Source organism: Zootoca vivipara, chromosome 1 (assembly GCF_963506605.1).
Source record: "Zootoca vivipara chromosome 1, rZooViv1.1, whole genome shotgun sequence".
Lineage (NCBI taxonomy): Eukaryota > Metazoa > Chordata > Lepidosauria > Squamata > Lacertidae > Zootoca > Zootoca vivipara.
In genome coordinates this window covers 117,166,265-117,192,988 of record NC_083276.1, presented here as the reverse complement: position 1 = coordinate 117,192,988, position 26,724 = coordinate 117,166,265, and the positions used below count along the sequence as shown (strand labels likewise).

Below are 26,724 nucleotides of genomic sequence, written 5' to 3'. Positions count from 1 at the left end.
AAGCAGCATTTTCCAGCAACCAAAGTTTGAGTTAATTTTTTTTAAAAATTATCCTGTTGCTATGGAGACAAGGCCTAAAAACAATCAAACCACATAAGGAAAATTCAATAAATTCGTCTAGCCAAACAGTCCTGGTCAATCTCCACGAGGGATAATTAGTCCAACAAATCTTTCATGTGCTGATTGTAAAAAGAAAGAAAAAAAGCAACAACAAAGACAGAGCGGCATTATCAGGCAAGAGAAGGAAATATGCCGAAATATTAGAGACAAGTTAATTTCGAAAATGAGCTTTAACACAAAACAATCCAGATAATGCAGTAATTTGCAAACAGTGAAATCCACATACAAGGCCTCATAAAATAATTTGACTAGACTGTGCTTTTCCTCCAGAAACAAATCAATACATGGCAGCTTGATTATACACTGCAAGCATCCAGATTTGTACTTTTAAAAAGGATTTGTTTCGGGTGTATTTCTTTCTTTTTTTCAACAAAGTATTTATTTTTAACATAGTTTCACAAACCTGAAACACAAATGCAAGCGTCTGAAGGCAACAATATTCTGAAAGGCCAGAGCTATTTTGTTAGGATAATGAGCAACTTCTTTGGGAATGCTGTGCTGCAGTCTAGAGCAGTGTTTCTCAACCAGTGTGCCTCCAGATGTTTTGGGACTACAACTCCCATCATTCCTGACCACTGGTCTTGCTAGCTAGGGATGATGGGAGTTGTAGTCCCAAAACATCTGGAGGCACACTGGTTGAGAAACACTGCTCTAGAGGTCCCCACATCACAAGAAGGTTGTGCCTGTTTCCTTCAAACTGCCTTTTTTTAAGCCCATTTTTTTAAAAAAACATAACAAAAGTTGGGTGGAAGAGATGTTGCAAGAGCTGCTGAGAAGGATGGGACAAACACAGATCAAAGGCAGTCCTGCTTATATCACCACCTCTCAGGCCAAGCACTTTCTATTACACGGAACAGCTTTAAAAAATCATTTTGATGGTTTGACAAGGGCCGCTTTCATAAGGGTGGAAAACTTCTCCCCAAAACTGCAGTGCGCTCATGTGTTCATGGACTAAGCAAATATAAATATGGATGTCATGGAAAAGATTTCAAAATTATAATCTCAGAAGTCCTAGCTTTAAGCCATAACCGCTACACGTTTACTGGAATTGGCTGGCTTCTGTATTTTATTGAAGAGACCTACCTGCCTCTGAAGTTCCGCCAAGTTGTAAGGCAACGCTCCTTCAGCCAAGGGGGCTATTCTCTCAATGTCTGCCAGCGTCAAGCGTCTGCATTCAAGACCAGGGAAAAGAAATCCCTGTTAAATGTAACAGCAAGCCCAAACCCATCAGCCACATTTCAGACTACCATACCTCACCCTATAGAGCTTTGGACCCTGCCAGGATATTAAATCATGGTTTGAAGTTGACTTAATGCCCTGGCTTATTAAAAAAACGTAGTTTCTCCAGTTCTGATGAAACAAGAAACTATGGTTGTTTGAAGCTTCCTGGTTTAAGTTACAGGGAACCAGGCAGAGGGCCTTCTCGGTTGTGGCGCCCACCCTGTGGAACACCCTCCCACCAGATGTCAAAGGAAAAAACAACTATCAGACTTTTAGGAGACATCTGAAGGCAGCCCTGTTTAGGGAAGTTTTTAATATCTGAAGGACTATTGTATTTTAATATTTTGTTGGAGGCCGCCCAGAGTGGCTGGGGAAACCTAGTCAGATGGGCGGGGTACAAATAATTAATAATAATAATAATAATAATAATAATAATAATTTAATTGAAGTTCATGCAGAGTCTCCTTGCATGAGCAAAAGGCTCGTTCATATCATGATTTATTAACCTGAGCTATTATTGCCCAAACTCTCCCATCAAATACTCATCCCTGTACACAGAAACCTAGCACATCACAGCGAAAGATTCTACATCAATATTCTACAAGATTCTACAATCAACCTTCTCTGCAATATTCCAATTTTTATATTTACAAAAGAGGTATTGCAGTGGAAGCTTGGTTCCTGAACAGCTTAGTTGCCGAACAAATTGGCTCCTGAACGCCACAAACCTGGAAGTAAGTGTTCCGGTTTATGAACATTTTTTGGAAGCCGAACATCTGACGCAGCTTCTTCTTGAGTGCAGGAAGCTCCTGCAGCCAATCGGAAGCCGCGCCTTGGTTTTTGAACGGTTTCGGGAGTCAAACAGACTCCTGGAACGGATTACGTTTGAGAACCAACGTACCACTGCACTCAAAAATGTAATCCGAAATTACACATCCACAAGGCATATTTGATTTGATTTGACTGGATTTATATCCAGACCTTCGTCCAAGGAGCTCATGGCAACACACTTGGTTCTACCCCTCATTTTACCCTCACAACAACCCTGTGAGGTAAATAAGACTGACCCAGTGTTACCCAGTGAGCTTCATGATGACTGAGTAGGGATCTGAACCCAGGTCTCCCCATGTGCAGTCCTCCACGTGTATAAAGTAATAAAAGACTGAACATACACTGTAAACTTTTACCCTCAAAAGCAAGGGAGGGAACTGTGGTAACCAGGTGTATGAGTGCACAGATACAGTGGTTCCTCGCTAGACGAATGCCCTGTAAGACAAATTTTTCGCTTAATGAATAGGTTTTGCGATCGGAGGTTGCCTCGCAAGACGACGAGGTTTTCTATGGCCGCCGCTTCATCTTGCGAAGCGTGGCCATAAAAACCTCCGATCACAAAACCTCCGAAGCTGCATCCCATGCCGGGGAAGGTAGGCGGGAGGCGGTGGCGAGGAGAAGAGCTTCTCCCCGCCGCCACCTTGCCGTGCACAACTGGCATCAGACAGGGCTTCGGAGACCTTCTCTGAAGCCCCGCCCCATGCCGGGGAAGGCAGGCGAGGCGGCTGCCGGGAGAAGAGAGCTTCTCCCCGCCGCCGCCTCGCACACAGCCGGCATCGGATGGGGCTTCGGAGACCTTCTCCGAAGCCCCGTCCCATGCCGCCGCCAGTCCCCCGGAGCCCATAGGAACGCATTGATTAAGTTTCAATGCATTCCTATGAAAAACCGGGACTCGCTAGATGAAAAATTCGTTACACAAATTGACCCGTGGAACAAATTAAATTCGTCTAGCGAGGCACCACTGTATAGGCATATGCTGCCCTAGCCCCATGTCACACTGCATATACACTGAGTGGCACACACACACCATCTCAAGACCACACCGTGTGCACAGAATTTCCATCCCACAGTTGTCAATTAAACAAAGCTACACACAACAACCTCCATCTAATGACAACAATCTAGAAACATTAATATTACAAAAAGTTAAGATTACCCTGAGGCATTATACAAATCGGAGAGCTGAAAAAGGATATCAATCTCCAAAGGTGTAACTTGTCCAAATTTGATTGCAGACTGAGAGAACTCCTCTGTTTTAAAGCAACGGGTTAAAACAAAAACCACAAACTAATTATGCATAACTTATTGGAACTTTTAAATACACAATCTACGGTTTGGCTTAACGTTATGGGAGCAAGGTCCAAAGACCAATGTGAAATGAACACAGTTTACCCTAAAATTTGTTAGATTTTTGAGGTCCAATCGCATAATTTTGCCCTGGACATACTTCTCCTAATCACAGATGTATTGCAGCTCTTCAGCAGGGAGAGAAAAGTACTCTGCATATGGTTAGAGGCACTCTCTTCTGGAGCTCTGCTCTAAAATATCCAAGACTAGACCCTGCCATTGAAAAAGAATGAACTGAATACAGACTCAAATTAAGTTTAAGGGGCCACATGCCCAAGAGGAGTGCTCAGCAATCCTTATCTAATTATATGTCCAGGCACTAGAATACAGAAAAAGCAGGCGGCCTACCTGGGCCTTTTACAGATCAGCCTTGTCACATATTTAAAAGGTCCAGATTCATGTAGGTTTTTATTCCCCTTGATTCCAAGACTGCAACTGCCCAACACTAAATGTAGCCATGTGCAGAGTCTTGCAACTTTTTTTTTGTTCATATGAGAATTGGCTGAGAATTTCTTACATCAGTGGTTTTCAATCTCAGGTCCCCGGACTAAAACTCTCATCCTCAGTCCCAGGGTTTCCCAAACTTGGGTCTCTGTTTTTGGATTACAATTCCCATCATCCCTGATCACTGGTCCTGCTAGTTAGGAATTATGGCAGTTGTAGTCCAATAACAGCTGGAGACCCAAGTATGGGAAACCCTGGCTAAGCCAATGGTCCCAACAGTACCGTGTTTCTCCTAAAATAAGACGTGCCTCTAAAATAAGCCATGGCACGATCTTTTAAAGGCAAAAAAATATAAGACATCCCCCAAAAATAAGACATGTTGGGGGTACCGGTACCTACCCGACCCAGCGGGAGCCGGCAAACACAGCAGCGCGCGCCGAGCCCCAGCCCAGCGGGAGGCCCAGCCCAGCGACGCGCCGAGCTCCGACTGAACGGGCCCCAGGACCCGGCAGCAGGTGGTGCGCGAAGCCGCAGCAGCCGGGCAGGAGCCGGCAGCAGCCCCAGCAACGCCGCGCCGCGCCGCGTCAAGCCCCAGGACCCAGCAGTGGGCTCAGCGGGCGGCGCGCGAAGACGCAGCAGCCGGCAGGAGCCGGCAGCAGCCCCAGCAACGCCGCGCCGCACCGCGTCAAGCCCCGGGACCCAGCAGTGGGCTCAGCGGGCGGCGCGCGAAGCCGCAGCAGCCGGCAGGAGCCGGCAGCAGCCCCAGCAACGCCGCGCTGCACCGCGTCAAGCCCCGGGACCCAGCAGTGGGCTCAGCGGGCGGCGCGCAAAGCCACAGCAGCCGGCAGGAGCCGGCAGCAGCCCCAGCCGCACCGCGCCGCACCGCGTCAAGCCCAGGGACCCAGCAGTGGGCTCAGCGGGCGGCGCAAGAAAGCCCCGTACCATAGTTAAGGTAACAATGCTGTACCATGCTTAATTAAAAAATAAGACATCCCCCGAAAATAAGCCGCGATGTGGTTTTTTATAGGAAAAATGAATATAAGACGTGTCTTATTTTAGGAGAAACACGGTAACTGGGGTTGAAGAACACTGTCTTACATGAACAAAGGGAGGAAGCCTCTGCATGGAATGTTATTTATTAGGTCCAATGCATTTCAAATAGTCTTTGCAGAGCACAGAGCTTTCACAATGCCCTGATCGAAGATTTTATTTGACACATTATGATTCTGATCATTAATACTTTGTGCACTTAAGAAGTCTCCTTTCCTTATTTCTAACATTGGTACCTTCCATCCTTTCTTCCCCCCCTTTGAGATATTACAACCCCAAAATAGTTTACTGTGACTCTAGTTTCTAGCTCTAAATTTCTCTGTATTTTTCCCATTTGATTTAATGCATATTTTGTATTGTAAGCTGCTGCCTTGGGGGTTCTTGTAGTTAAGAGGCAGGGTATAAGTTTGCAAATGAACAATTGACCTTGACAGAGCATGGACTGTTGCCTTAAGTCAGGCATAGGCAAACTCGGCCCTCCAGATGTTTTGGGACTACAACTCCCATCATACCTGACCACTGGTCCTGTTAGCTAGGGATCATGGGAGTTGTAGTCCCAAAACATCTGGAGGGCCGAGTTTGCCTATGCCTGCCTGAAGTCAACAATCTTTTGCAGCTGCTGAAGTTCTGACATGGTAATGAAGCTCTTCAGCCCATTCATTTCAAGGGATGGGGGATATTACATGGCCTCCATGCAGGGGGAAGCTTGCTCACCTACTGTAGGTGCTATGTGTCATAGGTACTTGATCAGCTGCTTTACATCAGGTCAGACTGACTGGCCAGGGCTCCCCCAGGTCTCAGGTGGAGGTGTTTCCCATCGCAAGCTACCTGGTCCTCCTAACTGTGGACTGAATACAGAACTTCAGCAGGCAAACTAGATGCTCTATCAATGAGTAACAGGAGCCAAATATTGCTCCAGCTTCAGTACAGGTAATCGCAAGGGCTTATGGCATACAATGCTTTACCTTTTGTAACCTCGACATCTTTTCTAGCACCTGCAATGAGGCTGTATATCTTTCGAACAAGCTCCATGTTGTTCAGCAAGGCATTGAAAGCGTTGAAATACGAAAAGCTGACTTGGTGAGAAATGGATCCACCTGCAGCCTGGGTGGAGAGAAAATAATATTTTTGTTGTATGTTTCAGTTCCTGGAAAACCTGCACACAGGGGACTGCAGGGGGAGAGCAAGAGAAGAAGACTTCACTAGTTATAGCTAGACCTCCACCAATTGCTGGAAGAATTCTTATTTCTTCTACCTGCTCATTTATGTTATTGCCTTCTTTCTAGTAAGCCCCACCAGGAAAATCCTTGTGGAGGTCTCAAAATCCTGCCTGGGCAACAGATGATCCCAAATCTGCAATTTTTGGGAACCTGAATCTCAGTCCTCATTCCCTGTGTCCCATGCTTCCTGATACTTACTGAAACCAAGTTCTCCTCCACAAAAGGAGTGAGCATATGTGGACGAATTGTAGCCATGATGCTGCCAAAATCCAGGCCGGTAATCGTGCCTGTTTTGTTCTTGTCTTTCAGTGCAAATGCTTGCCGGGCATGTTCTGACTGCAGCTCCTGAAATAATATGATAAGAAATTATATAAGAAGAGCTTTGTTCTAAATACCCATCATAATGATGCCCAGAATCTACACATTGACCATGGATGCATACTGAAATAAAAATCAGCAGAAGTCAGTGCAGATCAGTGCTCTGTCCTGCACTTTTGGAAAAGCTGTCGCTGCAAGTAGCCTGAAGACAGCCCAGTCCATAATGAGTTATCAATCCATACTGACATGACCATCACTGCGTATGGCACACAAGGCTATCCATTAATGCCAACTGGATTGTGTCCAATGGAGTCAACTGATAGCTCAAGAATATCTGCCTGAGCAACAGGATTCCCTCTACATTTCTTGTACCCCTCCAATTCTGCACTGGAGGGTTGGAGGAACCCCCAGAACAGATGGAGGAGCTCAGGGGGTAAACAAGGAGAGGAGGCAGAAGTCCTAATTGGAGGACTTCATTAGATACAACCAATTGACTCAAAACTGGACTCTCACAGATCAGACTTGCAAGCTTACCTTTTTAAATTTTCAATACAAGGTTCTAGTCTTTAGGATGGCTTTGGCAGGGTTTAGTGAAATCTCAGAGGAAGAGCCCCTGACACACACACACCCTTCCTGAGGTCAACGGATTGCTGAACAAATGATCCAAGAGATAAAAACTTTCATAATTTACACCAGTTTTAGAACTCAACTTTTTGTTGGCAATGAATTTTATCCGGGGGCTGTTTTACAGGGTGAGAAAGCAATCCAAACATAGGAGCAGTCCGACCCAATATTTTCTGAGTTGTATCTAATGCTAGATGGCTAAATTACTTAGTGGGGTCCCCCCCCTTTATTTCATGCTGGCTTGTGTTCTTGGACCAACTGAATATGCACATGGCAAACCAATCTTGTGAAAATCAGTCATTACAAGAACATCAGCAATCTGGATTCCACCATGTTCCTCTTTTCATATCATGTTGGGCAAACCACTGAAAATCATTTAGGATCAGGGTGTCAGAAAACTACTTTATTCTTGACATGATATTGTGAGGTGGACCAAGTTATTACACCCACAGCAGCACATTTTGTTTAAAGGGAAAAACACTGTGAAGGTAGCCACAATTGTATTTTGATTAGCAAGTCCTTTAAAGTTAGGGTAAGGACAGCAAAAGATCAGGAGAATAAACAAAAGCAGCACAAGAGAACGACATACTTTTTACTCACAAAAGGTTGGCCTGATGATGCACACAAATCAAATCTAACCAACTCTTTAATGCAATATCCCTTTGCAAACAAACAAATAGAGGACAAATAAAGCCTACAAGTCAATTGAAAAATATTTTAAGAATAATATTTTTCAGATCTAACAGTCTCAAACTGTTTTCCAAAATCAACTTGATCCAATGCAATTTGGATATAATATGGAGAGCAATCCCAAGTTCAACGACTGAAACTCCACTTAATGCAATGAAAAATACCAAATGCATTTTCACTTTCATCTTCCACAGTGGCTGTTTTACAACCCACAATCTTCATCTGCGAGACACATATATTGGGGGGGGGGCAGTCATAGTTTATTGGCCAAGATAAAAGCTTTCAGCTTCTATGAAGGTTTAAAATATTGGATCCTTTGTGAGTATAAAGCTGGGCTGTATCTCTACTTTGCAAACATTTGTTGAGCACAAGAGAAGGAACCCATCATTATAGTACAGGAAACTAAGCAACTGACCTGCAAAAACTGAGTAAATTCCGAGTATGTCAGGTGTTTCTTCCTATTATGGCCAAAGTGCAATCGAATAAACTCGCAGTCCCAATTGAAAGGGATGTGATGGTGAATAACGGTCTGCCCAAATATTTCTTTTACATTTTCTTTGAAAACAAAGAGGGAGGAAAGGGGGGGGAGGAAATTAATTAGATAAAGAGAGAGAGAGAAAGATAAACCCTACTTAAAATTCTTCAAACAGAAAATGAAAACCATACTTCTAGAAGAGCCAGTCAAACAGGGAAACACTTTTTTTTTACAACTTCAGGTTAGAGAGCTGTTTATCTTTCTAGAGTGAAAACACACTTTGTATAAAATAGATTTTAATACTACTTGTGTATTATTAATACTATGTAGATCTTCAAGATCCATGATTTTGCCTTATTCAGTTTTAATTAAGAAGCAATTTATTTCCTTTATTAGAAATACCTGGTGCTTTGCATGCTGATATAAAATCAATGCTGTGTTCCTTGATTCTGCGTGTCAAATTAAGACCTCATTGAAAGGCAATGAATACCTGTACTCAAAATACACCATAATATTTCACAGACTATGCGCGGCGTGATTGAGACTTGATTGAGACTTGTGTGAATGCAACTATTAAAGACAGGTATAAGAATAGGGTCGTTATCATTACAGAAAATATGTTAACTATTTCAGATCATTGCCCCAACTATGACTCTGGCAGAGAATATCTTAACCAGGGAGAAGCCCTTTTCAGGCATTCAGCATGAATGTGTAAAGGTATCGCAGACGGGAGTGCTATCCCTCACATCTCTGGGAGGTGAAGCATGTGGAGGTCATGCTCATTGCCAATTCACGGCTCATTTCTGTTGCATCCCCATGGATGGAGTTCCAAGTGCACACATCTATGCATGCATAGGACCCCCTTTGGACCAATGCCAATAATGTGTTGAACGGGTGTCTGGCCAATGTGCATTTCAGCGTCAAGGGGTTGAGGCTAGTTCGCTCATACATAAGATCGCCCAACATGAATGGATTCATACTGAACACTTAAAGAGAGCATGCCAATGTTTAAGATGCTTTCAGCATTGTTCAGACATTGTTCAGACATAACCATGCCTACTGAGAAGGAAGTCCTAACTCAGAGCTTTCTAAACTTTTCACATTGGCGACACACTTTTTAGACAGGCATCATTTCACGACACAGTAACTCAGTTTTGCTAGCAAAAAAGGAGCCCTAGATGGTTAAATCTAGTCAAAGGCAACTATGGGGTTGTGGCGCTCATCTCGTTTTCAGGCCGAGGGAGCTGGCGTTTGTCGACAGACAGCTTTCCAAGTCATGTGGCCAGCATGACTAATCTGCTTCTGGCGCAACGGAACACTGTGACGGAAAACAGAGCGCACAGAAACGCCATTTACCTTCCCACCACAGCAGTACCTATTTATCTGCTTGCACTGGTGTGCTTTCGAACTGCTAGGTTGGCAGGAGCTGGGACAGAGCAACGGGAGCTCACCCTGTCGTGGGGATTCGAACCACCGACCTTCCGATCAGCAAGCTAGCAAACCCCTTTCCAGCCCCGGGAGGATTGTGGGGAATGTTCACGCAACACATGAATGTGTCGCGACACACAGTTAGGAATAATAATAATAATAATAATAATTTATTATTTGTACCCCGCCCATCTGGCTGGGTTTCCCCAGCCACTCTGGGCAACTTCTAACAAAGATTAAAAAGACATTAAAATGTCACACGTTAAAAACTTCCCTAAGCTCTGTGACCTAATGAACTGAATGGGGTTTATTCCCTGTTGAGTGGGATTGTACTCTAAATTGCCAGCAAGAAATCTCAAACTTGCTAAGTGTTTTGGAAGCACGTATTTGCTTATCTCTTCGTGTCATGGCCAGATAATACCTAAACCAAGATGCATCACATCTGTCTCTTCTGGATATAGAGAACCTGGCAGGGAGCCTCTTTTTCAGCCCTGCCAGGGATTGAAGCTGGGACCTCCTGCTCTCCCACTGACCGATGACATTTCCCTTTGGGAGTTCGAGATATTATGCATTCAAATGAATACAGTGCAGCCTGAATTAGATGTTCCTCTCCTCTTGTGTGGGGGGGTGGGGGTGGGGTGGGGGGTGGAAAGAGGCTGGACCCCTGAATGAATTCTCTCTAGTGAAACATCACAAAAGCTCCACTAGACACCTGCTAAAACCGCATAGGGCAGACAGCATAGAATTTTCACTTTCCACAGAATACCTGTGGAATACGAATTATTTGTACATTAGTTTTAAAACTACATCTCTCCATATTTTATCCTTTTAAACTTTTCATTCAAAGGGCAAATAATTGATAATTTAAGTCTGTGGGGAGCTGATGTTAACTGAAGGAGGGAATTGTTGCAATGACCTTCTGGACTCTGCCAGCCCTCTAATCATAGATTTTGAAAGGTCTGGCTTTAAAATTCCAATTCCTTAATTTAATTACCCATATTGTGCAGGAAGAAAAATTACATTATTTGATTGCTATTAATATATATTAAATAACCAAATCCCTACAGAGCAGAAGAGTGGAAAGATAAGCTACAGCTCCTATCAAGCAGAAACTTATTGCTAAGAAAGATGCAAACCTTTAATTTAAAGTCAAAATTATATATATCACAACAGGGTACCTTTACCAACATGCTATATAGCATTTATGTTACAAATAAGTACCATATCCCAGTCATAACAATAACAAATTTTCTGTAACCGGCTTGCCAAATGGGACAATGTATCTGCTACAAGATACACCACGGTATTAAGGCTGCAATCCTGCACTCCTTTACATGGGAGTAAGCTCCACTAAAGGGACCCAGGTGGCACTGTGGGTTAAACCACAGAGTCTAGGGCTTGCTGATCAGAAGGTCGGCGGTTCGAATCCCTGTGACGGGGTGAGCTCCCGTTGCTCGGTCCCAGCTCCTGCCCACCTAGCAGTTCGAAAGCACATCAAAGTGCAAGTAGATAAATAGGGACCGCTCCGGCGGGAAGGTAAACAGCGTTTCCGTGCGCTGCTCTGGTTCGCCAGAAGCAGCTTTGTCATGCTGGCCACATGACCTGGAAGCTGTCTGTGGACAAACGCCGGCTCCCTCGGCCTATAGAGCAAGATGAGCGCCGCAACCCCAGAGTCGGACATGACTGGACCTGGTGGTCAGGGGCCCCTTTACCTTTTAAGCTCCACTAAACTCTATGGGACTTACATCTGAATACACCAAGACCAGTAGAAATAAAGAACATTTTCATACTGCAAAATGGATTTTAGGGAATGTCCAACTACGGTATTTTAGGAATACTTAAAAAAAATGTGTTTATACTTTTCTTTCCTTCTTTATATCAATGTCCATTCCCAAAAGAGAATAAGGACAATTCCACTATGGCAATTCCAAATAACGAGACATAGTTTCTTATCCATAGTTGAAGCTTTAGGCAGTTACAATGCAGGCAATTCAATGCCAGGCAATATGAAAGAGAAATCAAAAACCCATGCAAATACCAGTAACTTCAGGAAAACCACTACAAAGTGAACCAGGCAAATTATTAGGGTAAATATTCTCTTTAGAAAACTTAATTGATCTCTGGATGGAAAGAAGATAAAGTCCCTACCAGAGAAGAATAGCAGATTAAGTTGATGGATTATGCCAAAATGGCTAAAATGGCCAGAAGAATCAGAATCAGGAAGACCAAAATTTTAATAAGGAATGGGGAAAATAATAATTTATCTTAAAAACCATTATAAACAGCTAGTAGGATGCAAATAACACTTGTAGTTTAATGGTGAATTTTGGACACAATGGAGAGGTAAAAGATTTGGAGTATCATAAAAAGATGCAGGAGGAAATGATTAACAAGAGGACCCACAAAGGGGAGGAGGGAAGTCCAGGAGATTCTTTGGAATCTTGATTTTATGTTGTATATTGTATGTAATTGTAGAACTTTAATCTGAAAAACCAAATAAATATTTATTTATTTTTAAAAGGAAGTGCGAATTAAATAGGTTCACCTGTAAATATGAACGGAATTGAATTTATCCCCCATCTCTACAGACCTTTATATTTATCAATGCTAAAGGATAATGTATTTGTTTCCATTAAAGTTGTTGTTGTTGTTTTAACTTAATTGAAAGGGGGTGAGGAACCATTAAGGTTAAAGGGATTTTCTTGCATCTCCAGGGCAACAGCAACTTACAGCGGGCAGACAAGAGGAGACTTCCAGCCAGACATACTTCCTCCCATTCCCCATAATGCCCTGATGGTCGTGTACACCAAAGGGAAACGGGGAGAGGAACAGCATCCTACTGAGATCAATGCAGGATGATTCTCGCATCAGAGAATCCTAACTAGTCATCTCCTTTGCCTGCCTGGGAGATTGGCTTGTTTCCACTGGCGCAGTCAGTCAGCCCTGGAAGGGAGCCTTCCATGTTCCGGCAAGCAGGCTGCTCCCCCTTTCCTACACCTTTCCATTCAGCACTATTCCCACCCCACTCAGCCACCCTCCGTCTTCTCCCCACCGCCAATGCTCACTGCTTTCAGGCGAGCTCATTGAAACCTCCAGGTGACACAGTTCCTGGCTGCTGTCAGCTGTGGAGCCAGGTGCACAATGCAAGAGGGGCTTGGCACATGGCCCTGCAGGTCTTGGCTACAGCAGAGCATTGCGCCGCGCCTCCTTTAAGCTGTCAATCTGGAAGCTCTTTGCAAGATAAAAGGAAACGATACACACACTGCAATTCCTCGCCCTCCTCTTTGGGCAAAAGGCTTGCAAATTGATTGAGGGAGGGAGGGATCGTACTGCAGATTGCCTCCTTTAAACCGGCAAAGTGCTTGCGAACTGACAAGTTAAAGGAGGTAATTGACAATGAGATGGTGTGCAGCTGAGTCGCACCCTTCCCCTAATTAGTGTGCAAGTGCTTAATGGAAAAGCAAAGCAATCCGGACTGGTCAGGATCACCAGAGTCCAAGAAAACACGCCTCTCACTCTTCACTCGGCTACATTTGTCCTCATAAAAGTCACCTATACTTGCTATGTGGTCCCTGATTGGTTGGATCAAAGCAGAAGCTGAGGCGGGGCAGGGCTGGGCGGGGCACAGGCAATGGACATGAACAGCGGAAAAGAAATGGTGCCCCCCCCCCGCCCTGCAGGACTCAGTTCAGTATTATTTCCAAAATAGCTATAAGGGACCCCTGACTGTTAAGTCCAGTCGCGAACAATTCTGGGGTTGCGGCACTCATCTCGCTTTACAGGCCGAGGGAGCCGGACAGTTTTTCCGGGTCATGTGGCCAGCATGACTAAGCCACTTCTGGGATAACAGAACACCAACACCAGAGCAGCGCATGGAAATGCCGTTTACCTTCCCGCAGGAGCAGTACCTATTAATCTACTTGCACTTTTTGGCGTGCTTTCAAACTGCTAGGTTGGCAGGAGCTGGGACTGAGCAACGGGAGCTCACCCCATCGCAGAGATTCAAACCGCCGACCTTTTGATCGGCAAGCCCAAGTTATGGTGGTTTAGACCACAGCACCACCCGCATCCCTAAATTAGCTATAAAGGTAAAGGTAAAGGGACCCCTGACCATTAGGTCCAGTCATAACCGACTCTGGGGTTGCGCGCTCATCTCGCATTATTGGCCGAGGGAGCCGGCGTATAGCTTCCAGGTCATGTGGCCAGCATGACAAAGCCGCTTCTGGCAAACCAGAGCAGCACATGGAAACGCCGTTTACCTTCCCGCTGTAGCGGTTCCTATTTATCTACTTGCATTTTGACGTGCTTTCGAACTGCTAGGTTGGCAGGAGCTGGGACCAAGCAACGGGAGCTCACCCCGTCACAGGGATTCGAACCGCTGAGCTTCTGTTCAGCAAGCCCTAGGCTCAGTGGTTTAACCACAGCGCCACATTTTGGCTACAACAAAAAGGTATTTTTTGTAGCTATAGGCTACAACAAAAAGCCATTACAGCCCAATGGGTTGAAAATGTGTTCAGGTGAACACTCAGCCAGCATCAAGTCTATCTCACAAAGAATTCTAGGTACGCGTGGCTGGAACAAAACAAATTTTGCAGCAACTATTTTAGGAATGTTCAGCCACCGATTATGCAATGAGCCACAGGAATCACATTGTGTGGTTGCGTAAGGTTTGTATGGGTGTGCAGCAGGCAGATCTTTCAAGAAAATGGAAAAAAATTGTAAGAGTAAGTTACTAGAATCTCAAAGTATTTATTTGGGGGTAGATTTCTGGGACACACGCCAGAACTATCGTTCCTACCTTCCCGCACTGCTTTAGGAAATATCTTTAGCACTCTTACCAAAGGTCACTTCGCCATTGCCACTCTTGTCAAATAACTGAAAAGCAACGATGAACATTGAATCTGGTGTGCATAGGACGGATTCAAATGCCAAAAACTCTTGATAGGAGATCAACCTACAAATCAGAAAAAAACACAAATTTCAGATTGGGGGGTAGGTGGAGAGAGGAGAAAGAGACCAGCAAAATAAGATCTAGTGAAAATTCCAACACTATTGCGTGTTACAACACTGAAAGTAAAAAATTAAGCCACAATTAAGATCAGCTCTACCATCCTATTGCTCCTTGGAGAGCATTCTGGGCTCATAAGCAGTATCAGATCTACCATCTAGGTCTAGAATGGTAAAGTTTGTATCTGAAGAAGTGTGCATGCACACGAAAGCTCATAACAATAACAAACTTCGTTTCGGGCACCCCAAAACAGATTGCGTTCATAAGTAAAGGTACCACTGTATCTTGTGTTCTGAATAATTGTAGGAATAACGTTGTGGAGAATGAGGCAAGATTTTTGAGTGATGCCAGGAAATTACGTCACCATAGGTCCCAAGAGACATTTTTGTCTGGACAGTTTTATGCTAAAGTATCTCCGACTATGTTTCATTCTGATCCATGTATATGATGCACTTTCTCTATGCAAATAAATTTGATTGATTGATTGAATGAATGGTTAAGACGACTCAATGATCTGCCATTAACAAAATTAAGAGAAACTTAATTTCTCTTACATGTATTTCTCTTAAATGTAATTCTGAATTACATTTAAAATACGCCTATGATTAAATCCAACGGAAGGAGAAGGGAAGAAATTAAGTACTGTATAAGAAAGGAATGTAGATTTTCACTAATTTAGTCAAGGTTGAAGGAAAGCTATGCGTCTGATCATACTAAGTTAGCTCAGGATTGATGCTGTCAGTTCTTCTTTATAATAAAAGTTGCATTTTGGAAAGTAACATAGCTTTCTATGTTATGAACAGGTCAATGACAACCACTAATCAAAAGACACACAGCAATAGGTAACGGAAGCCTTGGTAAAAATTCTAAACTACAGCATTTTAAATCACACACTGAGTTAATTCCAACATTATCCTCACACTGAGGATACATTAAGATCCTTGTTGTCCCATCTCACATGGCTTCCACTTCAAAGCAAATGATGGCCTCAAAGGCAGGACAACAACGTTCTTGCACCTCTTACAGCAATCGTGACAGCGGGGATAGCCAATGTAGTGCCTCCACAGATGTTGCCGCATACAACTCCCATCAGTCCCAGACAGTAGAGTCCAAGGGACAAGGATGATAGGAACTGCAGTCCAACAACATCTGGAGGGCACCACATTGCCCAACCTTGAGTTGGAGCCTCTTTTCGGAAAGCCATGGCTTTAGGGGCAAAAGCAGATGAGGAGAAAGGCCACGGTTTTGCATCCATTGTAAGACAAAGGACACTCAGCATACACACACTTTGGCAGACCAAGAGCTGCACAGGGCTTGCCGCAAATAATAATAAAAAATAGCAGATACTAAACCAGAGCAGTAAGGGAAATAACAGCATTCAGAACATCAGAGGTCATATGTGCACACAAAATAACCCTAAATAATATAAGGGGCTTTTAATTTCACATAAATGAAAATCGGACATTTAGCAAAAAGAAAAAAATAGGGGGTGGGGAGAGTATTGCTTTTTTTGTTTTAACAGCAACCTTTAATTGTCTCTCTATCACTGCTCTCTGATGGCCCCAGTGGCCTCTGCTCCCATGCATGTTTACTTGTTGGCTATTGTCCAACAACACTGGCACGTCCCTGCTAAAATAAATTTGGAGACCCACAGAAAGAGACAAGAGAAGGGGAGGCAGGGCAAGGCTGCTCTGAAACCAAGTGGGTTAAAAGGCTACGTTTGAGAAGAGTGGACATTCTGTGAAAGCAATTCAAGCAACAAAGAATATTGTCCATAAGTAATGTTTTAAAAGCACTGTACAGCGTGACCTTCTCTTGATTAGGCAAATCGTTTCTTGCCGCATATAGTGATTAGTGTCTCTCTCCCCTAATAGATCACGTTTTGGAGGAGCCCTCCTTGGTTTGATGTGCGGGAGTTAGAGAGACCTCCTGCTACAAAGGTCATGTGACTTTTCCTCCCTTTCCTAAGCCTGGATTCAGAGGACTCCAGAATCAAAGTCTTTGACTAGGAACCTGATATAAAAAGGGAAACAGAACTTCTCCAGAGCAGTTGTAAATGAGCAAGTGAACTGATTGCATCATTTCCTTGTTTGTGAGTCAGACTTCAGGGTCAATCCCCACATTGTATGGCTAGAATTCAACTTTATGCTCTTTCAGTCGTTCCATCGGTGTAAGCACTGCAGCTGATAGAGTGGTGCAGAGTTAATAACTTGCTCATAAATACAAAGAAAACAAAGGAGCTTGTGGTGGACTCAGAACGAGGTCCATCCACTTTTGATTGACGGAATCTGTGTGGAGAGGGTAACAACGTTTAGATTTCTAGGCACTGAGGTACAGGAGGATCTGTCCTGGACAAGGAGGGCTTGTGAAGAAGACGCAGTAGAGACTGTACTTTTTGAGAATTCTAAGGAAAAACCATCTTCCACAAAAGCTGCTGCTTGCCTTCTATCACTGTGCCATACAGAGCATGCTCACGTATGGTTTATGTGTGTGGTACGGAAGCTGAACTTCTCAGGATAGAGCAGGGCTGTGCATAATTATTAAAAGAGCAGAGAGCATTATTGGCTGCTCACTCTCCACCTTAGAACAAATCTATACCACCAGGTGCCATAGAAAAGCACTAGACATATAGAGAGATCCAACCCACCCTCGGCACCATTTCTTTGAGCTCCTGCCATCGGGACAGAGATATAGAACAATGCAGGCAAGAACGAGCTGTCTCAAGAACAGTTTCTTCTCTAGAGCGATTTTGGGCTTAAATGGAAAGTCTGGACTTTGACGTCATCTTATTTTACTTGTTATATTGCATCGTATTGCATTGTTTTAATTAGTGTTTTGTAGTAATTTTGGATTATGTGGAATATTTGAGATTTATCTGAGTGGATGTGGTAACCGAGTAATTTCGTTGTTCCCGCAAGGGGACAATGACAATAAAGATTATCTTATCTTATCTTAGTTTGCAAGAGGACTGATCCCCACTCCCTTTCCCCTGGGCTGTTCTGGGAGTTCTCCTGACCTCCCCAGAGTCAATTTTGGGGGAGGAAGGAGGGGGGAAGCCCCACTGTGAAAACACAAGTCCTTGTGAAGGGTTTCTTCTGATGAGACTGGTTAGGTGAATCCTGCCTAATATCTAAAAGACTGCCACAAAGTGTTATTCACTTGCCTATATTTTTCCTCCTGGTCTCCTCATAGCAGGCTTAGGGAAAAACTCCGACATGTTAAAATCAATCATTTGGAACGTACAGAAACAATCCAAAGATGGTGCTTCATGTCCATGGATCAAAGCCACACAGAGATCATAGAATCATAGAAGTGGAAGGAACCCTGAGGATCATCTAGTCCAACCCCCTGCAATACAGGAATATGCAGCTGTCCCATACGGGGATCAAACCTGCAACCTTGGTGTTATCAGTACCATGCTGATAACCAGCGGAGCTATCCAGGCTATGCATGCTACTGTCTTGGATATTTTTGCTACTGCGGTTCTAGCAGCAGAAGAGTCAATTGGCTTGCAAAACCAAAAAGAAGGTAGCCTCTTCAGCCCTGGGAGGCACTGTGGCCGAAACTTCCAAGAGAAAGCTGTGCCTGCGTGCAGTTCTCACCTTTGGATTGTAGCCTAAACAACATAATTTCCAATCAATTGTTAGGAATGTACTGGTTGGTTCCTCACCCATCCTTTGTCTGATCTGCCACTCCTGCTAACAGCTGCACCGTTTGAGGATTGAAATGGGGGTCTGTATACAGTCCCAGGTATCTCTGCACGAAGTCGCCTGGCGTCATGTAACGCTCTCCATCTTGTTCGACAGTGGCATACTGCAGCAAAGACAAAAAAAGGCGATTATCTAAATTGTTCCTATTTGTTTCTGAGTAGGCAATAGCCAAATACGTCTCCCAGTACGTTTCCGAGCACAATTCAAAGTGTTGGTGCTGACCTTTAAAAGCCCTAAACGGCCTTGGCCCTGTATACCTGAAGTAGCGTCTCCACTCCCATCGTTCAGCCCACACACTGAGGTCCAGCTCTGAGGGCCTTCTGGCGGTTCCCTCCCAGCGAGAACTGAGGTTACAGGGAACCAGGCAGAGGGCCTTCTCAGTAGTGGCACCCACCCTGTGGAACGCCCTCCCATCAGACGTGGCTGTGTACTAGTCACTGGTAATTACAAGTGGCGAGTGTGCTGTTGCACTCAGGCTCTGCATGAGACATTGGGTTGGCCATTCTGAGAACAGGATGCTTGGACCCTTGGTCTGATCCAGGAGGGTTCTCTTTGCATTCTTAAAAAAAGTATTTCAGCTGACTAATTTGTTTATTTATACCAGGGTTTTTCAGTAACACTTTCCTGGTGCACATAAGCTGAACTATCTCCCACCAAAGAGGGACAGACTACTCTAGCCACCGGCAAGACGTGAGATAAGTGTTGTTTAATTCAAGTGTCGTTGACTTCTACCTGGAAATTGAGCTGAAAAGTAAAACAATTCTCTATTTTCCACAGGTAAAATTCTGTACTGCTAACTAATGAAAACACTCTGAGAAAAGGTCATAAGATTTAGAATGGTGTTGGAAACCATACAAATTGTTGGAGCCTGAGAAAATAATTAAGCCATTCGTGTGCAGCCTATCTGGTACAGATTTGCGTCAGCCAGCTTTTAATCATCTTATTAGCACACCATCTAAAAATCAATTGTTTTATAAGCTATAAGAGGTATTATTTGTTTATTTGGTGCTTTTTTATATATACTCGTTTGTATTCTGCTTTCAAAATTAATTTGTGTGTGTAATTGCTCCAAAGTAGCTAACAAGTCAAAAAACAAGACAAAGTTTAAATATAGCAAAATAATAATAATAATTTTAAATCTCTATAAAACTGTACAAATATAAGTTAGTAAAATTGACCATAACAATCCTTCTGAAGAGATGTTTTCAGAGTGCATTCACAAAGGGGGAAGAGGAGGCCTGCTGGCCTTGTAAATCTTCCTAAGAAACAAGATTCACAGTGTCGCTCAAATCCTTGCTAACGATGTGCCAATCAGAAACTTATAGTAGAAAATTATTTATCTAATGAAGGCTTACAGCCTGAAATATAGTTTTCATATATGAAATATGTTTTATATTATACATTCTGACAATTAAATAGCATTTTATATCTTAGATTGTCCTATATCACAACAACAAAAATAAGAAGATTCTTATGTGAACAAGACTCAAACCGGTTTCTGAAATTTGCTCCAAGTCAATGGGACTGACTTCTAACTAAAAGGGTTTGGGAGCCAAATCAAAATAGGAAAATTAACCGTAAAAAAAACCCCCAACAATAACTCTGCAACTATTTCAAATGTTAAAAATCAGCTTCCAGAAATCCTACCCCCCAAAATAAAATCAGGGAGGGCGAGTTTACATTTTTAACATTCGATTCCTCTCCTTTCTTTTCCTGAAACTATTTAGTATTTTAGGACTTTTGAAGTCACCAAACCAGGGCAGTCTCCAAAGTGACAACCTCCCCTGTTGTGCAGCTTCTACTGAAATGAATTGCAAGTTGCACTTTAGCAATGCATGGTGGGCATTTATTCATCTACGGTACTTATTTATAGATGTAACCGAAGTCAAGATTCCCATGCAGATGTAATATTAGGACACTTAACGGCACAAATGGTTGAGGCACCAAGAAAAGCATGGCTTATCTGAAAAAATAAAAGTTCTATCATGTTGTTATTATTTATTGTTTGTGAGTCGCTTTGGGATTCATTTGAATGAAAAACGACGTAAAAATAAAAGTAAATTTAAAAAATGACAGACCTGAGGGGAGGAAAAGACTCAGCAATGTGTGTATGCTGGATATGGAGGTACATAGGGTGGCAAGTCTCACAGGCAGCAACAGACTGGCAAGCCTCCTGACTCTTTAGGGCATAGGCAAACTGGGCCCTCCAGATGTTTTGGGACTACAGTTCCCATCATCCCTGACCACTGTTCCTGTTGGCTAGGTATGATGGGAGTTGTAGTCCCAAAAACATCTGGAGGGCCGAGTTTGCCTATGCCTGGCATAGGGTTACCATAGGTTGAAGACGCCAGGCACTTGCCACAACCCCAAGAAGGGAGAGGACTTGCCACAACCCCAAGAAGGGAGAGGACACCCAGAGTCACCAGTCTAAGGAGGAGGCACTTTTGATATCGCTTTAAAGCAGCCTTCCCCAAACTGGTGCTCTCCAGATGTTTTGGAATACTATTCCCATCAGCCCCAGTCAACATGCATGCTGGAGGTGATGGGAAGGCACCAGCTTGGGAAAGGTTGTTTGGAATTGTTATGGTGTGAGGGAAGACTGAACTCTCTAAACTGACTGCTTAAGAAAGTTCTCAAAAGTGTATTATTAGACTAAGGCAGGCATCCCCAAACTGCGGCCCTCCAGATGTTTTGGCCTACAACTCCCATGATCCCTAGCTAACAGGACCAGTGGTCGGGGAAGATGGGAATTGTAGTCCAAAACATCTGGAGGGCCGAAGTTTGGGGATGCCTGGACTAAGGGATCTAGACGTTGCCTTTGTCACAAGAAGGAAACAGCTATAAAGCACAGTGCAATAGGTGTGTGAGAGAGTGTAAGAGAGAGAGAAAAAAAATAAAGACAGGGTTTGTTTGAAAAATGATATTTTCCATTTGTTTTATCCTTATTCATATCAACTTTGTATTGTGCCTATATACAGCTTTTCATAACAATTCCTCAGTCCTGCCATTTACTTTAACATACATATTCCAAAGGCTTAACAAAACATAATATTTAATCATCACATGAAAAGTATCGATTTCCTTTCAAATGTTTCTGACCTCGCTTCAGGAATTCCAATCACAAAGGTATGGATTCCACTTCACTTCAACTTTTGATCCAACTCAACAGGTATTAGGCATAATAAATTGCACTTTATAAGACGCATCATGGATATACAGAGAAATTGACATAAATATCACATTCGAGGCAAAAAAGTGAGCACATGAGCTCTTGTTTGACTTGATTTGATATTTGTATTCTGCTTTTCCAGCAACAAATGTTGAGCTCAAAGCGACGTAATAATCACAATAGCATTGAAAACAAAACAAAACAAAACACTGCCATCACTATAATATCAAACACAATAGCATATAAATAAAGCAAACAGCAGCAACAAATTCATCAAAGTCTGCTCCTTTAAGCTCCCTGCTCCCCGTTTCAGATGTACTGTATATACAGTATATCTGCATCTGAGCATTATACTTCATGCTTCTGATGAACTGGACTGTTTCTGCCCTAATGAAACTTGTTACTCTTTAATGGGCCACAAAGTTCTTTGCTGATGTTGCTGTGGCAGACCAAGACGGCTACCCCTCTGGAAATGGTCACATGAACTGTGTTTCACTTAATGATCTTCACCTTCACTTGCCTCCATTTCCAAGGGTAGCCAAATTTAGGCAGGAATGCACACCCTTTAGGGATCACAGCATTGCATAATCAAAGGAGCAAGAGAGAACTGACCCGTGAAACCTGCTGTGGTTTCAGCACAAGGCGCTTTGTATTTTGACGCAATGGATCGAGTTGCAAGGAATTACAAACAAGGTTGCTCCCAACTGCGCTACTGAAAAATTCAAACCTACACATCACACCAAGTCATGAATAAGTCAATAAACACATACATAGGCACAATTAAAAGCATGGCCCAGCCAAAATGAAAACAAAAACAAAAAACAAATCCTAACTCCCCTTGATTTCAACAGAAGAGGTAAGCATGTGCACACTACAGTAATTAGGTCTAGAAGTGCATAACTTTAGCTGTATTAAAACACATTGTTAATGTTCCGATCTTTCAGAAATAAGGAACTAAATTAGTATCATTTGAAACTTTGGCAATGCAGAGTCATACATTTAAAGCACATGAATTCTCACAAAAAAAAAATCCCGGGAATTGGTGTTTACTCCTCTAAGAGCTACAATTCCTAGCACCCTTAGCAAACTACAGTTCCCAGGATTTTTTTAATGCATTGAATTTATGGTGCATACACAGCCTTATATTCTCGTTTTGACACCTACAGCCTCAAATGCAGATTTGCTCATCTGCAAATGGAAATAGAAGAGTTTTCACTTCAGCAGACAGAAGGGGGGAGGCAATTTTGGCTGGTCATCCTTCCCACCACCACTACCACCTTCTGGACCGCCCCCCCCTACTCTGGAGCAGATTTTGGAGGAGTACAGGGGGCTCAAGGAGAAAAAATCATCAAAAGCTGCCTCCTTTTCTTCCCCACACCCCAGTTCTGAAAGCAGGATCAATCCGAGTTCCACAAGAGATCTCCCCATTTAAGTCACTACATGTTATTTACTTTACACCAATACAGAACAGCGATGAAATAAATATCTACATATTTGGCAGTGCCATTAAGAATATGCTATGGGGTGCAGAGATAAAATGGGAAATATTGCATGTAAAAGGACATGCTGTCTTAAAAATGCTTTCCTATGCAGCTGTGGAACCCTCCTGAGTTAATAAAAATATAGACACCCCCCCCCCAAGAGCAATTTAAGCTGTGTAAATCTCAAGTAGGGAGAATGCCTATATTCCTCTGAAGCCTCTTAGATCTGGGGGTGGGGGGGTTGTTGTTTTCTGTTCAAAGCCGCATTCCCTCTGGGGGGTAATCTCTCTGGGCTGGTGCTGGGCAGGGCCAGAGCCAAAAGTGGGAGGGGGTCCCATTCTTTCTCCCCTCCCCTCTCCTAAACAGGCTGCTGAGGGAGACAGAACACTCTTCCCAGAGGACTGAACTGATCACCTGAGAAGCGTTTCTGAAATTTGGCCAAGAAATTAAGCTGAGGACCACTGACTCCCCACCACCACCAGATCTACAGAAACACCCTGTAGTCACTCCATCTGCCTAGTGTGTGAACAGGAAAGTCAGGCTGATGGCCTCATTGGCTGCTCCCAAGCGGTCCTAATCCCAATGCCACTGACGTGTCACTTCCAGGATCAAGCTGAGCATACCAAAGAATGAGAGAGCCCTTTGCAGAAATGCATGCACCATTTTCCAGCATACCAAGAAAGTATGGGAAATGACTAAAGCTAAAAATATAGGACTCTGACAACATCAAAAAGAGTCACTTACCTTCAAAAATATGTTGCGAAGCTCATTAGGATCTGCTCGCCGGGTTGTTTGAACCTAAAAAGCCAAGAAGGAAGGGGGAAGGTTAATGCTCCACTTGTCGGGTTACTCATCTACCAAAGAGGGAAACCTGAACTGCAATCTGTGCAGATAAAGAGTAATAAATATCAAGTCTCTTATCTAAACGATAAAGCGAGTGCCAGACATTCAGATACACGTTTATGTTGCTGAACAGTAAAACAATTGCAAGCCTCATGACAGCTGTCAAACTCAGGAGGAACTGCCAGGGAAAGAGAAACAGAGCCTACCAACTCAAGAAGAAAACTAAAACAAGAGATAATGAATCTAAGAAGATAAAACAGAAGTGTTTCAATCAGAAAACAAAAATAAAAATCCTTCAGTAGCACCTTAAAGACCAACTAAGTTTTTATTTTCGTGCATGCACACGAAAGCTCATACCAAAATAAAAACTTAGTTGGTCTTTAAGGTGCTACTGAAGGATTTTTATTTTTATTTTACTTCGACCCAGACCAACACGGCTACCTACCTGTAATTAGAAAACAGTTGTGCTCTTCCACCAAGAACTCACATTAAGCCACAAGAGTGGAGACATATTGTGCATGCCAGGAAGTGCAAGTAGCCCTCTGCAAATAAACTAACCTCTCCCACCCCCGGAACAAGATCCGGTAGCCATTGCAATTTAGCATGTGCAATAGAATATCATGTATTACTTTGCATGTGGTGTGTTCCTGGAGATGAATTACAACACTCTAAAAACCTACAAAGGACCTCTGATCCCCAGACTGAACTCTTATTTATCCCGATTAAAAGTCCCTTTCCTCATGTAACCCTCCTCCTTTTAACACTGCTTAACTGCTGTATGGCAATACTGCAAAGAGACAGTCCTTTCTAAGAAACTGGATAGGTGCTAGACAAGGAGAGGGCTCCACCTTGCCTTCCACACCTACAGGAAGATGGAATGCAAAGCATTTACTTGCCTATGCAGCCTTGTGTCCCAGGAAGTACCGGTATGAAATAACAAGCCCTATTTTACATGGGTGAAGGGAAAAGGCTTCCTTCCTTCCCTGCCTTCAAGGATATCACAGGCCTTACAAGGCCTCCGCTATCCTCAGGCCTAAATTGCTTAGCGAGGGCAAAGCCTTCTTTTTCTTTTTCAACACATACCTCAAGAGTTCATCTGCACACTCTGCAGTTAATCATTCCAAAGTAAGCACCACCCCAACATTGCATGGATGATTGAAGGCCTCCTTTATCCATAAACTAATAGCCCATGGCTGTGTACATATTCCAAGCTTAAAATGCAGGCTGGTTATTCTTTTTCTCAACTCAGAGCAAAACTGGTTTGGCAGCCAGCCAGGGGGGAATGCATCAAAATGCAATATTTCATAAGAAACAACCGGACAGGTGTGAATTGTGGCTACCATTGTGTGTACATTACTTCCCAAACCAGCGCTGGGGCAAGTGCCCTGGATGCAGTCCAAATAGAAGTGTACACACAGACTATTGAAGAATATTATGGGAACAGTATGGGCTGCAATACTAACCCCACTTACTTGGAGGTAAGGCCCACTGAAGCCTTAGGCCCAATTTGGATTACAGCCTAATTTAGCACTCCCTAGTGTGAACTCCATGCTGAGCTCCCAAAGAGAGAAAACAAGCGCAGATTCATTCCAACCGTTAGGGGGCAAATTATTGAGGGGATTTAAAGGGATGGGGGCACAAAAGCATCCCTAAAATGCCCTGCTTTGATCAGCTTTGCTAATGGGCTTGACCGAAGAGCATCGGGTCACGGAATCACAGAAACGCAGAGCTGGAAAGGGGACCCCTAAGGGTCCTCTAGCCCAACCCTGTGCAATGCAGGGATCTCACCTAAAATCCTACATGGCTTAGTCGAGATGGGGAGAAGGAGAACCTGGCTTTTGCTGGGGGAGACACTTTGTAGGACCATGGACCAGGCAAACAGGGGGACTATGACCCCCCCATCTTTCCCCTCATGGTTACCTACCCTGCCAAGCACCCCCACCCCACCCACTTTTTGACCAGTTCTGAGGTAACAAACATCCCACTGCGCCGTTACTCAGAAGCCCACTTCAGACGTGCGAACTGAGGGGGAAGATGAATCCACCAGTGGGAAGACTGAACCCAGATAGGGCGATGGGAAACCGGTTGTTAATCAGGATTTTTAGGACACCCTTGGCAATTAGATAGATAGATAGATAGATAGATAGATAGATAGATAGATAGATAGAGATAGAGATAGAGATAGAGATAGAGATAGAGATAGAGATAGATAGATCAAGGGTGGATCTATCTATCTATCTATCTATCTATCTATCTATCTATCTATCTATCTATCTATCTATCTATCTATCTATCTATCTATCTATCTATCTATCTATCTATCTATCTATCTATGCCCTCCTGGGGCACCCTCCCTTGTCGCAAGGGGCGCCTTTCAGCCGCCCTCACCCCGCCCTTGTCAACATTTGCGGGGACCCCTTTCCCCGCCCTTGCCGCCACCGTGGCCTCGAGGAGGAAGGGAACGGGCCCCACACATCCATCCGCCCGCGCGCGCCGCAACCCCTCTCCCCCGCGCAGCCGCCCGCGCAAACCGGCTGCTGCTGCTGCTGCCGCCGCGCTTATTTGTAGGAAGCCGAGAGGAGGAGAGTCACCTTGACCGCCATGCTGAGCTCGGGGAAGTGTGGATGGTGGTGGAAAAGGAGGAGGAGAGGAGGAGGAGTCTCCGGGAGAGACACCCCGCCCGGCGTACGGCGGCCTCAGCCGGGGCCTATGTTAATGAGGATCCCCGGCCGAGCTCGGGAGCTT

At 43.8% G+C, this 26,724-nt stretch overlaps 1 protein-coding gene across 1 annotated transcript in view; it reads right to left on the bottom strand.

Moving 5' to 3' along the window:
- Positions 1 to 26,724, bottom strand: part of SLC25A12 (solute carrier family 25 member 12) — a 53,145-nt gene extending 26,421 nt beyond the window's left edge. The window contains exons 1-9 of the mRNA XM_035135350.2: positions 26,571 to 26,724; positions 23,881 to 23,934; positions 18,447 to 18,589; positions 14,607 to 14,722; positions 8,281 to 8,420; positions 6,432 to 6,578; positions 5,979 to 6,117; positions 3,329 to 3,422; positions 1,204 to 1,288 (exon numbers count right to left, since the gene is read on the bottom strand). Coding sequence (XP_034991241.1) covers positions 1,204 to 1,288; positions 3,329 to 3,422; positions 5,979 to 6,117; positions 6,432 to 6,578; positions 8,281 to 8,420; positions 14,607 to 14,722; positions 18,447 to 18,589; positions 23,881 to 23,934; positions 26,571 to 26,582 — 930 coding nt within the window. The 5' untranslated portion in view covers positions 26,583 to 26,724. The remainder of the gene's footprint in view (positions 1 to 1,203; positions 1,289 to 3,328; positions 3,423 to 5,978; positions 6,118 to 6,431; positions 6,579 to 8,280; positions 8,421 to 14,606; positions 14,723 to 18,446; positions 18,590 to 23,880; positions 23,935 to 26,570) is intronic.